The 14,279-nt window shown below is 48.3% G+C and overlaps 1 protein-coding gene across 1 annotated transcript in view; it reads left to right on the plus strand.

The window, feature by feature from the left end:
• The window catches only part of ATP6V1B1 (ATPase H+ transporting V1 subunit B1), a 43,142-nt gene extending 29,394 nt beyond the window's left edge, over positions 1-13,748 (plus strand). The window contains exons 8-14 of the mRNA XM_083367166.1: positions 2,657-2,754; positions 3,583-3,706; positions 3,826-3,976; positions 7,531-7,613; positions 11,231-11,335; positions 12,040-12,169; positions 13,381-13,748. Of these exons, the coding sequence (XP_083223292.1) occupies positions 2,657-2,754; positions 3,583-3,706; positions 3,826-3,976; positions 7,531-7,613; positions 11,231-11,335; positions 12,040-12,169; positions 13,381-13,541 (852 nt within the window). The 3' untranslated portion in view covers positions 13,542-13,748. The remainder of the gene's footprint in view (positions 1-2,656; positions 2,755-3,582; positions 3,707-3,825; positions 3,977-7,530; positions 7,614-11,230; positions 11,336-12,039; positions 12,170-13,380) is intronic.
• The last annotated feature ends 531 nt before the right edge of the window (positions 13,749-14,279 follow it).

The raw sequence follows: 14,279 nt of genomic DNA on the forward strand, positions 1-14,279 counted from the left end.
AGGGAATTATTTTTTCAGTTCTGAAGAATAGAAATAGAAATAGAAAATGGATAGGTTGGGATGGCATGGAATACAACAGAAAAGAACAGAACAGGAATAGGAATAGGAATAGGAATAGAATAGAATAGAAAAGAATAGGATAAGGATAGGATAATAGAATAGAATAGAATAGAATAGAATAGAATAGAATAGAATAGAATAGAATAGAACAGAACAGAACAGAACAGAACAGAACAGAATAGAATAGAATAGAATAGAATAGAATAGAATAGAATAATGGAATGGAATAGAATAGAATAGAATAGAATAGAATAGAATAGAATAGAATAGAATAGAATAGAATAGAATAGAATAGAATAGAAAAAATGGAATGGAATGGAATGGAATGGAATAGAATAGAATAGAATAGAATAGAATAGAATAGAATAGAATAGAATAGAATAGAATAGAATAGAATAGAATAGAAAAAATGGAATGGAATATAATAGAATAGAATAGAATAGAATGGAATGGAATGGAATGGAATGGAATGGAATGGAACGGAACGGAACGGAACGGAACGGAACAGAATAGAATAGAATAGAATAGAATAGAATAGAATAGAATAGAATAGAATAGAATAGAATAGATTTTGGAATATAGAATAGAATAAATATTGGAGAATAGAATAGAATAGAATAGAATAGAATAGAATAGAATAGAATAGAATAGAATAGAATAGAATAGAATAGAATAGAATAGAAAATGGATAGAATAGAACAGAACAGAACAGAATAGAGAATGGGATGGGATGGGATAGAATAGAATAGAAGAAGGATAGAACAGAACAGAACAGAACAGAACAGAACAGAATAGAATAGAGTAGAATAGAAAAGAAAAGAAAAATTCTTCACTGTTAAGACTTTGACTTCAAAAATGGAGGAAATAATTTCCATCTCACTAGGTTTTCTGAGCAATAATTCACACAACCCTTGTTTTTAATTCCACAGCAAGATCTTTTTTCTTATCATGCCCTCAAGTGGACAAATTTATATAAGAACGAAACCTGAAAAAGGCTGGTTTAACTTCCTACTGAGGTCTTACGTATCCCCCACCCACCCACCCACACACACACACACACACACACATACAGGATCTGAAACTGCATTCACTTTTAAACAGAAAAAGAATCCTGCTTTTCCTGAGTTTTCAATGCATTTTCCAAAAGCAACACTTGCATATTGTTAAAGGAACCCTCAAAATCTCCCCATTTTGTGGCTAATCGCAAATAAGCCGATTACCAACCCCACCACCCCCAAAATTTTTCTTGATTATAGATATTTAGAATTTAGGGACCTTTAGCCAGGTTTCCCCTTATTTTGGTCTTGGGAAAAGTATTGTGCAAGAATTTGGAGCTGGCATTGGGGAAGGGGTGAAAGAGCCGTTAGGGAGGGTAAAACGTTTGCCCAATCTGCCGAAGGAAGGAGCGTGGGAAAGAAACAGAAAGTAAACGGGCTTTCATTTTGTTTAGTGCAAAATCAGACAAATACAGTAAAAGCTTCGATGGGCTTTCAAGAGTGATATTCGGGGTAGGCAGATTAAGAAATGAGCAAGGTGGAATTCTAGGCATGTATTTTGTTGTGGTTGGGTACTATTTTTCAAGTGTGGCAACTTTAAAAAGTGTGGACTTCAACTCCCAGAATTCCCCAGCCAGCATGGCTGGCTGGGGAATTCTGGGAGTTGAAGTCCACTTATCTTAGAGTTGCCAAGATTGAGAAACACTCCAGTAAAAACTTTATGGGGAATTCTGGGAGTTGAAGTCCACACATCTTAGAATTGGTAAGAATTGGTAAAGAATCAACCTACAATCTTTTTTTTATTGAAAAGTTTTACAATACATTTTTAAATACAAAAAAGCCCCCCCTCCTCCCCCTCCCCTCTCCCCAACCCCTCCCTCCCCGACTTCCCAGAGCTGAATACAGGGTATAAAAATACAAACAAACATAATCTAAAATATGCTAACAACAATAAAACATTAAGTTCTATCGCACTTTAACTCTCCATCGTCAAATTATTAATAAAATAACTATTAACTAATTATACATCCTATAGATCCACTACTTATTCAAATGCTAAATGAAACTTTTTAATCCCATATTTATTCTGAATATATTCAATCCATCTTCTCCACTCCACAATGTATCTCTGTTGCGATTGGTCTTTCAAATACTCTGAAATCTTTGCCATTTCCCGCCAAGTTAGAAACCTTTAAAGTCCACTCTTCTATAGTCCGCAGTTCTTCCTTCTTCCAATATTGAGCTACTAAAAGTCTTGCAAGAATCAACCTACAATCTTACACCTCTGGCCAAATCTACTTTAATCTGAGAAGCCAGATTCTGATCCAGCAAGAGAAGCACGCAGCCCGTAGATTTAAAAGCAACAACCACAATGACAACAACAGAAAATGACACAATTGCTGTTTTTCATTTCCTTTCGATTTGTTCTGTTTCGGGTCTTAATCCATGTTCTTTTTTCTTTTCTTTTTCCTTGGCTTTCTGTGTTTTGGTCCTTGAGTCTAAACTGACTCCATGACAGCTTGAAACGGAAGAAGCGGGGAAGGGGGGTTAGATGGTCTCCTTCTGGGAAATGGCTCCATAAGGATCCTCTTCCTTGGCAGGTGAACATGGAAACGGCTCGGTTCTTCAAATCCGACTTTGAGGAGAACGGGTCCATGGAGAACGTCTGCCTGTTCCTCAACTTGGCCAACGACCCCACGTGAGTCCATAGCCTGGGTCTGGGGGACAGGGTGAAGGGAACTGCACCACCTCCAGACTCAGGGGCCTGGAGGCTAAAAGAGATGAAGGACGCTTGCGGGAATTGGGTATGTCTAGTTCACGGGTCTTCAGGCTTGGCCCTTGGATGACTTGTGGACTTCAACTCCCAGAATTCCTCAGCCAGGCATGCCTGGCTGAGAAATTCTGGGAGTTGAAGTCCACAAGTCATCAAAGGGCCAAGTTTGAAGACCCCTGAACTAGACTTTAAGAGGAGTGGACTTCAACTCCCAGAATTCCTCAGCCAGCGTGCCTGGCTGAGGAATTCTGGGAGTTGAAGTCCACAAGTCATCAAAGGGCCAAGTTTGAAGATCCCTGGTCTATTTTAATGAAAAGAAGGACTAGGGGGTGTCAAGATAGCAGTCTTCCAATGTTTGAGAGGCTTCCACAAAGAAGAGGGGGTGGGGGTCAAGCTATCCTCCAAAGCCCCTGAAGGCAGGACAAGAAGCAACGGATGGAAACTCATCAAGGAGAGAAGCAACCTGGAACTAAGGGGAAACTTCCTGACAGTTAGAACAACTAACCAGTGGAACAACCTGCCTCCAGAAGTGGTGAATGCTCCAACACTGGAGGTTTTTACCAAAAGATTGGACAGCCCTTTGTCTGAAATGGTCTCCTGCTTGAGCAGTAGGTCAGACTAGATGACCTCCAAGGTCCCTTCCGACGCTGTTATTCTGTGATTCTCTAAGGGTCTCCTGCCTGAGCAGGGGGTTGGACTAGACAACCTCTAAGGTCCCTTCCGACTCTTTTATTCTGTTTTATTCTCCTGCAGCATTGAGCGGATCATCACGCCCCGTCTGGCTCTGACCACCGCCGAGTTCCTGGCCTATCAGTGCGAGAAGCACGTTCTGGTGATCTTGACCGACATGAGCTCCTACGCCGAGGCCCTGCGGGAGGTCAGTGGGTCAGTGGCGGGCCGGGCTCTCCTCACGAGGAGGGGACGGGCGGGGTTGAGGGTCAGAGCTGGCTTCCTCTCTGCCCCTCGGGATCTCCCCTCTTGGCCTTTCCTCCACAGGTCTCCGCGGCCAGGGAGGAGGTCCCTGGACGACGGGGGTTCCCTGGCTACATGTACACTGACCTGGCCACCATCTATGAGCGAGCAGGACGGGTGGAGGGCAGGAACGGCTCCATCACCCAGATACCCATCTTGACCATGCCCAACGACGGTGAGACAGGGCTGAGGTCAAGCTCTCGGCCAAGATCCTAAATCCCCGGGGTAGAAATCCCTGCAGGGGTCTGGGAACCCGGTGGTGCAGGAGGGGAGGGGGCCCCTGGGACCCCAAATGGTGGGAAATGCAACTGGGTGGCGGAGATGCAGAGAGTCCTTGACTTACGACGACAACCGAGGCCCAAATTTGCATTGCTAAATGAGACAGTTGTTTTAAGTGAGCGTTGTGCCATGTCACGAACTTCTGCATCAGTGCCTCTGCTCTGATCTTTTGTTGAGAAAGTAGGAGTAGAATAGAGCTGCAGGGGACCTTGGAGGTCTTCTAGTCCAGCCCCACTGCTCAAGCAGGAGAACAGGCTAGAGAATAATAATAATAATAATAATAATAATAATAATAATAATAATAATAATAATAATAATAATAATAATAATAATAAAGTTGGAAGGGACCTTGGAGGTCATCTAGTCCAACCCCCTGCTCAGGCAGGAAACCCTATACCATTTCAGGCAAATGGCTGTCCAGTCTCTTCTTAAAAACCTCCAGTGTTGGAGCATTCACTGCTTCTGGAGGCAGGTGGTTCCACTGGTGAATTGTCCTCACTGTCAGAAAGTTTCTCCTTAGTTCTAGGTTGCTTCTCTCCTTGATGTGTTTCCATCCGTTGCTTCTTCTTGTCCTGCCTTCGGGCGCTTTGGAGAAGAGCTTGACTCCCTCTTCTTTGGGGCAGCCCCTGAGATACTGGAACGCTGCTATCCTGTCACCCCTCGTCCTTCTCTTCGTTAAACTAGACATACCCAATTCCAGCAACCGTTCCCTGTATGTTTTAGCCTCCAGCCCCCTAATCATCTTGGTTGCTCTTCTCTGTACTCTTTCTAGAGTCTCGACATCTTTTTTACATCGTGGTGACCAAAACAGGATGCCGTATTCCAGGTGTGGCCTTACCAAGGCCTTGTAAAGTGGTCACTTATCTGAGATGGTAGCCTCTTCTTAAAAACCTCCAGTGATGGAGCGTCCACAACCTCTAGAGGCAAGCAGTTCCACTGGTTACTGTCAGGAAGTTTCTCCTTAATTCCAGGTTGCTTCTCCAATCAAAATTAAGAAGCTAGAAAATAAAGCCAAAGTAAGCTAATGGAACAAGTAGAAAGAAAACAAAGAAAATACATCGATAGGACTAGTAAATATATTTATATATTTCCAGTGCGCCCCCTCCTCCCACCCCGAGCTCTTTGACCTGGGCACCAAAACAATTCTGGCCTCTTTGGAGAGACAGAATTCCTTGTGCTCTGTCATCCTGTGGTGCCCCAGACAGAGGGGTCTCTCCAAGGATCCTCCCACCTTCCAACCTGGAAAACGGGGTTGAAGGATGCTATGCTGGGGTTCAGCCTACCCCCCAACTCATCAACCAACCAACCAACCAACCAACCAACCAACCAACCAACCAACCAACCGAGCAGGGTGGGACTCTGCCGTCTTCTGGCCTCTTCTACTCAAGATGCCTTCAAGCACAACCTATCTAGACACACTTTGCACTCAACTCCAGAGTTGATGGGCTTGTGGGAATTGAGAAGCAGGCCACTAGAAGCAGCTCTCAGTTCCTCCTTGGCACCCCACAAGTTCTCCTCATGCTCAGGCGACTCTAAAATCAGAGAGGAAACTCAGCTAATTGTGGAAAGTACGAGTTGAGGCGGATGGTTCTTAGGAGGAAGCCGAGGGAGGGGGGGACCCCGGAGACACTTTCGCATGTAGACAAGGCTACGCTGGGTTCGAGGCTCTGGAGTGGTGGGTGGAAAAGTCATCAAGGAGAGGACCTGAAGTCCGGAACAGAAGCAACGGATGGAAACTACGGTAGTCAAGGAGAGGAGCAACCTGGAAGTAAGGAGGAATTTCCTGACATTGAGAACAATGAACCAGTGGAACAACTTGCCTCCGGAACCTGTGGGTGCTCCATCACTGGAGGCTTTCAAAAAGAGACTAGACAGCCATTTGTCTGAAACGATATAGGGTTCCTTGCTCGAGCAGGGGGTTGGACTAGATGGCCTCTAAGGTCCCTTCAGCCCTCTTCTGGTAGTCTATAATCTCAGATCAATTAACCAGTGGACCTGCTTGCCTCCAGAAGTTGTGGGTGCTGCATCACTGGAGGCTTTGAAGAAGAGATTGGGCAACCATTTGTTTGAAATGGCGTAGGGTTCCTTGCTTGAGTTGGGTTGGACTAGACGACCTCCAAAGTCCCTTCCAACTCTGTTCTTCTGGTTCCATTGCTTGGCCTGAGAACAGACAAGTGTGCTTCTTCTGCTTCATGTCCTCCTCCTCACCTCCAAGAAGATCTGCAGGGTATGGTCAAAAAATTCCAGAGTGGAGCTTCTCAGCCACCAGTTTGACTTCTTTTGAGCATGGCTATTTTCCCCCCTTGAAGACTACCTTCCTTGGCTGTGGGTCCAAGAACGAAGGGGCTGGGGGGGGGCGGGTCTCAAGGTTGCAGATCCAGAATCCTGCACCCGTGCCTCTGCTGTTCTCTGCCTTGAGGCTCTTTGGTTGAGAAAGTAAGAGGTGTCCTCAAAACTAAGAAGCTTCCTTCAAGAAGGTCCTCAGAGAAACACCTACGCAGATTTCTCCACCACAGTAGAAGCTGGCCAGCTTCCCTCGGTCTGTGATGTTGTGTTGAACTTCCCAGGTTACGCAATAGCTCCGTGGACTTTCCCTTCCAAAGAAATTCAGGGCTTTTCTCGAGAAACGTTTAAACCAAGTAATGGGGACAGAGGGTGAATGGCTACGGAATATTTCCCTCCCCGGCAATCTGAAAGGAAAATAAAGAAAAACCTCACCCTTTCGCATAGATTTTTGGGCGGTTAAGAATACCAGCCTTGCGGTCAAAGAAAATCAAGCTTTTGATAGTGTGAGCCATATGATGGTAAGGAAGGGGGGGAACTCAGACCGTGTGCCACGATGCGCAAAAGATGTTGAGACTCTGGAAAGAGGGCAGAGAAGAGCAACAAAGATGACCAGGGGACTGGGGGCTAAAACATACAAAGAAGGGTGGCTGGAATTGGGGGTGTCTCCTTTAATGAAGAGAAGGACGAAGGGGGACAAGATAGCCATCTTCCAATATCTCAGGGGCTTCCCCAAGGAAGAGGAGGGGTTGGGGTTCCACCTATTCTCCAAAGCACCCGAAGGCAGGAGAAGAAGCAACGGATGGAAACTCGTCAAGGAGAGAAGCAACCTGGAACTAAGGAGAAACTTCCTGACAGTCAGGACAATTAACCAGGGGAACCACCTGCCTCCAGAAGTTCTGGGTGTTCCAATACTGGGCAGAAACTGGGCAACCATTTGTCAAGAATGATTCCTGAGCAAGGAGTTGGACTAGATACAGGGGTCCCCAGCCTTGGCAACTTTAAGACCTGTGGACTTCAACTCCCAGAATTCCCCTGGGGAATTCTGGGAGTTGAAGTCCACAGGTCTTAAAGTTGCCAAGGTTGGGGACCCCTGGACTAGAAGACCTCCAAGGTCCCTTCCAACTCTGCGCAGGGCTAGTGGCATCCCCTTGTGTCTCCTTGCAGATATCACACACCCCATTCCGGATCTGACCGGATTCATCACCGAAGGACAAATTTATGTGGACCGACAGCTTCACAACCGGCAGGTAAAGGGTCCAGCTCTCCCTCCCATCTCTGTGGGTGCATCAGAGCTTCTGTGAAGTCCAGAGGTCCTTCCCCACCACCTCCTGGAGCTCCAGTCACCGTGAGCAACAGGGGAGAGGGGCCCTCCTTCGTTCTCCTGTTTTCCCCACAACAATCCAGTGAGGTGGGTCTGGACTGAAAGAGAAGAGAGAGGGACTGGCCCAAAGCCAACCATCCGGCTTTCATGCCTAAGGAGGGACTAGAACTCTCCGTCTCCTGCTGATTGGCTCAAAGTCACCCAACCGGCTTTCATACCTAAGGAGGGACTAGAACTCTCCGTCTCCTGCTGATTGGCTCAAAGTCACCCAACCGGCTTTCATGCCTAAGAAGAGACTAGAACTCTCCGTCTCCTGGTGATTGGCTCAAAGTCAGCCAACCGGCTTTCATGCCTAAGGAGGGACTAGAACTCTCCGTCTCCTGGTGATTGGCTCAAAGTCAGCCAACCGGCTTTCATGCCTAAGGAGGGACTAGAACTCTCCGTCTCCTGCTGATTGGCTCAAAGTCACCCAACCGGCTTTCATGCCTAAGGAGGGACTAGAACTCTCCGTCTCCTGCTGATTGGCTCAAAGTCACCCAACCGGCTTTCATGCCTAAGGAGGGACTAGAACTCTCCGTCTCCTGCTGATTGGCTCAAAGTCACCCAACCGGCTTTCATGCCTAAGGAGGGACTAGAACTCTCCGTCTCCTGCTGATTGGCTCAAAGTCACCCAACCGGCTTTCATGCCTAAGAAGAGACTAGAACTCTCCGTCTCCTGGTGATTGGCTCAAAGTCACCCAACCGGCTTTCATACCTAAGGAGGGACTAGAACTCTCCGTCTCCTGCTGATTGGCTCAAAGTCACCCAACCGGCTTTCATGCCTAAGGAGGGACTAGAACTCTCCGTCTCCTGCTGATTGGCTCAAAGTCACCCAACCGGCTTTCATGCCTAAGAAGAGACTAGAACTCTCCGTCTCCTGGTGATTGGCTCAAAGTCAGCCAACCGGCTTTCATACCTAAGGAGGGACTAGAACTCTCCGTCTCCTGCTGATTGGCTCAAAGTCACCCAACCGGCTTTCATGCCTAAGGAGGGACTAGAACTCTCCATCTCCGGCTGATTGGCTCAAAGTCACCCAACCGGCTTTCATGCCTAAGGAGGGACTAGAACTCTCCGTCTCCTGGTGATTGGCTCAAAGTCAGCCAACCGGCTTTCATACCTAAGGAGGGACTAGAACTCTCCGTCTCCTGGTGATTGGCTCAAAGTCACCCAACCGGCTTTCATGCCTAAGGAGGGACTAGAACTCTCCGTCTCCTGCTGATTGGCTCAAAGTCACCCAACCGGCTTTCATGCCTAAGGAGGGACTAGAACTCTCCGTCTCCTGCTGATTGGCTCAAAGTCAGCCAACCGGCTTTCATACCTAAGGAGGGACTAGAACTCTCCGTCTCCTGCTGATTGGCTCAAAGTCACCCAACCGGCTTTCATGCCTAAGGAGGGACTAGAACTCTCCGTCTCCTGCTGATTGGCTCAAAGTCAGCCAACCGGCTTTCATACCTAAGGAGGGACTAGAACTCTCCGTCTCCTGCTGATTGGCTCAAAGTCACCCAACCGGCTTTCATGCCTAAGGAGGGACTAGAACTCTCCGTCTCCTGGTGATTGGCTCAAAGTCACCCAACCGGCTTTCATACCTAAGGAGGGACTAGAACTCTCCGTCTCCTGCTGATTGGCTCAAAGTCACCCAACCGGCTTTCATGCCTAAGGAGGGACTAGAACTCTCCGTCTCCTGGTGATTGGCTCAAAGTCAGCCAACCAGCTTTCATGCCTAAGGAGGGACTAGAACTCTCCGTCTCCTGCTGATTGGCTCAAAGTCACCCAACCGGCTTTCATGCCTAAGGAGGGACTAGAACTCTCCGTCTCCTGCTGATTGGCTCAAAGTCAGCCAACCGGCTTTCATACCTAAGGAGGGACTAGAACTCTCCGTCTCCTGCTGATTGGCTCAAAGTCACCCAACCGGCTTTCATGCCTAAGGAGGGACTAGAACTCTCCGTCTCCTGCTGATTGGCTCAAAGTCAGCCAACCGGCTTTCATACCTAAGGAGGGACTAGAACTCTCCGTCTCCTGCTGATTGGCTCAAAGTCACCCAACCGGCTTTCATGCCTAAGGAGGGACTAGAACTCTCCGTCTCCTGGTGATTGGCTCAAAGTCACCCAACCGGCTTTCATGCCTAAGGAGGGACTAGAACTCTCCGTCTCCTGCTGATTGGCTCAAAGTCACCCAACCGGCTTTCATGCCTAAGGAGGGACTAGAACTCTCCGTCTCCTGGTGATTGGCTCAAAGTCAGCCAACCGGCTTTCATACCTAAGGAGGGACTAGAACTCTCCGTCTCCTGCTGATTGGCTCAAAGTCACCCAACCGGCTTTCATGCCTAAGGAGGGACTAGAACTCTCCGTCTCCTGCTGATTGGCTCAAAGTCAGCCAACCGGCTTTCATACCTAAGGAGGGACTAGAACTCTCCGTCTCCTGCTGATTGGCTCAAAGTCACCCAACCGGCTTTCATGCCTAAGGAGGGACTAGAACTCTCCGTCTCCTGCTGATTGGCTCAAAGTCACCCAACCGGCTTTCATACCTAAAAAGGGACTAGAACTCTCCGTCTCCTGCTGATTGGCTCAAAGTCACCCAACCGGCTTTCATGCCTAAGGAGGGACTAGAACTCTCCGTCTCCTGGTGATTGGCTCAAAGTCAGCCAACCGGCTTTCATACCTAAGGAGGGACTAGAACTCTCCGTCTCCTGCTGATTGGCTCAAAGTCACCCAACCGGCTTTCATGCCTAAGGAGGGACTAGAACTCTCCGTCTCCTGGTGATTGGCTCAAAGTCAGCCAACCAGCTTTCATGCCTAAGGAGGGACTAGAACTCTCCGTCTCCTGCTGATTGGCTCAAAGTCACCCAACCGGCTTTCATGCCTAAGAAGAGACTAGAACTCTCCGTCTCCTAGTGATTGGTCTAAAGTCAGCCAACCGGCTTTCATGCCTAAGGAGAGGACTAGAACTCTCCGTCTCCTAGTGATTGGCCTAAAGTCAGCCAACCGGCTTTCATGCCTAAGGAGAGGACTAGAACTCTCCGTCTCCTAGTGATTGGCCTAAAGTCAGCCAACCGGCTTTCATGCCTAAGGAGAGGACTAGAACTCTCCGTCTCCTAGTGATTGGCCTAAAGTCAGCCAACCGGCTTTCATGCCGAAGGAGAGGACTAGAACTCTCCGTCTCCTAGTGATTGGCTCAAAGTCAGCCAACCGGCTTTCATGCCTAAGGCGGGACTAGAACTCTCCGTCTCCTGCTGATTGGCTCAAAGTCAGCCAACCGGCTTTCATGCCTAAGAAGAGACTAGAACTCTCCGTCTCCTGGTTTCTGGCCTGGTGCCTTCAAACCCTCTACCAAGCTCATCGGCTGTTGTGCTTTAGACAACTATATAAAGTCCCTGAGTTTCAGGAGCTACGAGGACCCCAGACCCTCCTCCACTCCCCATGTCTTCTGGGGCTCTTAGGTCTCACCTGATCGGACCCCACTCCTCAATTGTGGCTCCTTCGTGACGCGCCGTTTCTTGGCCCACAGATCTACCCGCCCATCAACGTGCTGCCGTCTCTCTCCCGCCTGATGAAGTCGGCCATTGGGGAAGGCATGACCCGGAAGGACCACGGGGACGTTTCCAATCAATTGGTGGGCCTCTGAGCTGACCCAGGGTGGCCGCGGGGGGGGTTGGGGAGGGGGGGGAGCTCAGGCCCCGGGAGGGGAGGGACCCCCTGTGGAACAGAGCCAGGCTTGGAAAACAATGGGCTTCTTGGGAGCGGCAAAAGGCCAATGGCGAGAATACAGGCGGTCCTCGACTTACGACAATTCACTTAGTGACCGTTCAAAGCTACAACGGCGCTGAGAAAAGGGACTTGTGACCCTTTTTCACGTTGCAGCATCCTGGGGTCACCTAATCGAAAGACAGACGCTCGGCAGCCGGCTCATATTTAGGACGGTGGCAGCGTCCCGTGTGTGTTTGTGTGTGTGTGTGACGTGATCCCCTTTCGCGACCTTCTGACATGCAAAGTCAATGGGGGAATCCAGGTTCGCTTAACGACCGTGTGACTAGCTTAAGAACCACAGGCATTCACTTAACAACCAAGGCCCAGAAAGGTCGTAAAACAGGGGCAAAGCTCACTTAACAAATATCTCACTTAGCAACGGAAATCTTGGGCTCCCTCTTGGTCGTCGGTTGAGGACGACCGGTGCCATTCTTGGTTAGCACTACCAAATTGATATTTTTTTTTGGACACATCCAGCAGGCAGCCCTGTCCAGGGGGGCTTCTGACCCCCACCTCCCCCGATTCTTGATATGACCTTGATTTTGAGTGACCCTCTTCCTTTGCGTCCAGTATGCCTGTTACGCCATCGGCAAAGACGTTCAGGCCATGAAAGCCGTGGTGGGGGAAGAGGCCCTCTCAGCAGATGACCTTCTCTACCTGGAGTTCTTGCAGAAGTTTGAGAAGCAGTTCATCGCTCAAGGTACGTGAGAGAGAAAGCCGTGGGCGAGGAGTTGCAAGCATGTATGCTCTAAGGAAGAGAAGGACCAGGGGGGGCACGATAGCGGCCTTCCAGTATTTGAGGGGCTGCCCCAAAGAAGAGGAGGGGGTCAAGCTCTTCTCCAAAGCCCCTGAAGGCAGGAGAAGAAGCATCTGATGGAGACTCATCAAGGAGAGAAGCAGCCTGGAACGAAGGAGAAACTTCCTAACTGTGAGGACAATCCATCAGTCTAGTGGAAGTTGTAGGTGCTCCATCCCTGGAGGCTTTTAAGAAGAGATTTGTCCGGATTGGTTTAGACTAAGTCTCCTGCCTGGGCAGGAGGTTGGACTAGAAGACCTCCACGGTCCCTTCCAACTCTGTTAGAATTAGAACAGAATGCAGCATTGCAGGCTGCCCGCTGCCGGGAGTTCGATCCTGACCGGCTCAAAGTCAACTCAGCCTTCCACCCTTCCGAGGTCTATATATCATCTATATATCTATCTATCCATCTATCATCTATCTTTCTATCTATTATCTATCTATCTATCTATCTATCTATCTATCTATCTATCTATCTATCTATCTCTATCCATCCATCCATCCATCCATCCATCTATTTATCTATCATCTATCTATCTATCTATCTATCTATCTATCTATCTATCTATCTATCTATCTATCTATCTATCTATCTCTATCCATCTATCTATCTCTGTCTATGTCTGACTATCTATTCATCTATCTTCTTTCTATCTATTCATCTATCTATCTATCTATCTATCTATCTATCTATCTATCTATCCATCCATCCATCCATCCATCCATCTATCCATCTATTTATCTATTATCTATCTATCTATCTATCTATCTATCTATCTATCTATCTATCTATCTATCTATCTATCTATCTATCTATCCTAGATGATAGATTGTGCTCTGGTGGCACAGCGGTGAGAATGCAGCATTGCTGGCTGACTCGGCCCGCTGCCGGGAGTTCAATCCTGACCGGCTCAAGGTCGACTCAGCCTTCCACCCTTCCGAGGTTGATAAAATGAGGACCCAGATGGTTGGGGGCAAAGAGGCTGACTCTGTAATCTGCTCAGAGAGGGCTGTAAAGCAGTACGAAGCGGTAGAGAGGTCTAAGGGCTATCGCTATGGCTATTTCGATATAAAACTTCCCATGCTGTAATGAATTCCTGGCATGTTCCTCCCAGGGGCTTATGAGAACAGGACCATCTTTGAGTCACTGGACATTGGCTGGCAGTTGCTGCGGATCTTCCCCAAGGAGCTGCTGAAACGGATCCCGGAGAGCATCTTGGCCGAATATTACCCCCGCGAGGCTAAAGGGAATCCCAGCTCCGACACGGCCCTCTGAACGCTGGTCTGTCCAAACCCTGATTCAAGAGAGAGCTGTGGTCAGCAGACGAGGAGAAGGCGTCTTGCAAAACTCCATTTTGTGAAGGTCCCCAAGTCCCATCTCTTCATTTTCTGCTCGGCAGCTCTCCAAAAAACACCACCCACTTACTCTTCGGGCGGTGGAACAATGCGTAGTACAAAATGTCCTGATTCCAAATAAAAACGAACAAAGATCTGAGATCTTCCTCCGGGTAAACCTTGGCCAGACTGCCACAAGACGTATTTACGTCCCTACACTGTCGCAAGCTTGACAAATTCCTAGGCTTACAACAGTTGACATAGTGAGCGTTCAACATGACAACGGGCACGGAAAACAGTGACTTATGACCGTTTTTCACACTTATGACTGTGGCAGTATTCCCATGGCCAGGGGTAGGCAACCTTGGCTCTTTTATGACTCGTGGACTTCAACTCCCAGAATTCCTGAGCCAGCCATGCTGAGGGGAAAGGGAGAGGTTTCCAAGCTGAGCCACGCTGGCTCAGGAATTCTGGGAGTTGAAGTCCACGAGTCATGAAGGGGCCATAGTTCCCCCATGCTGGCTCAGGGATTCTGGGAGTTGAAGTCCACAAGTCATAAAAGAGCCATAGTTCCCCCACGCTGGCTCAGGAATTCTGGGAGTTGAAGTCCACGAGTCATGAAGGGGCCATAGTTCCCCCATGCTGGCTCAGGAATTCTGGGAGTTGAAGTCCACGAGTC

The sequence above is a fragment of the Vipera ursinii genome (genome assembly GCF_947247035.1).
Source record: "Vipera ursinii genome assembly, chromosome: 7".
In the NCBI taxonomy this organism is placed as follows: Eukaryota; Metazoa; Chordata; class Lepidosauria; order Squamata; family Viperidae; genus Vipera; species Vipera ursinii.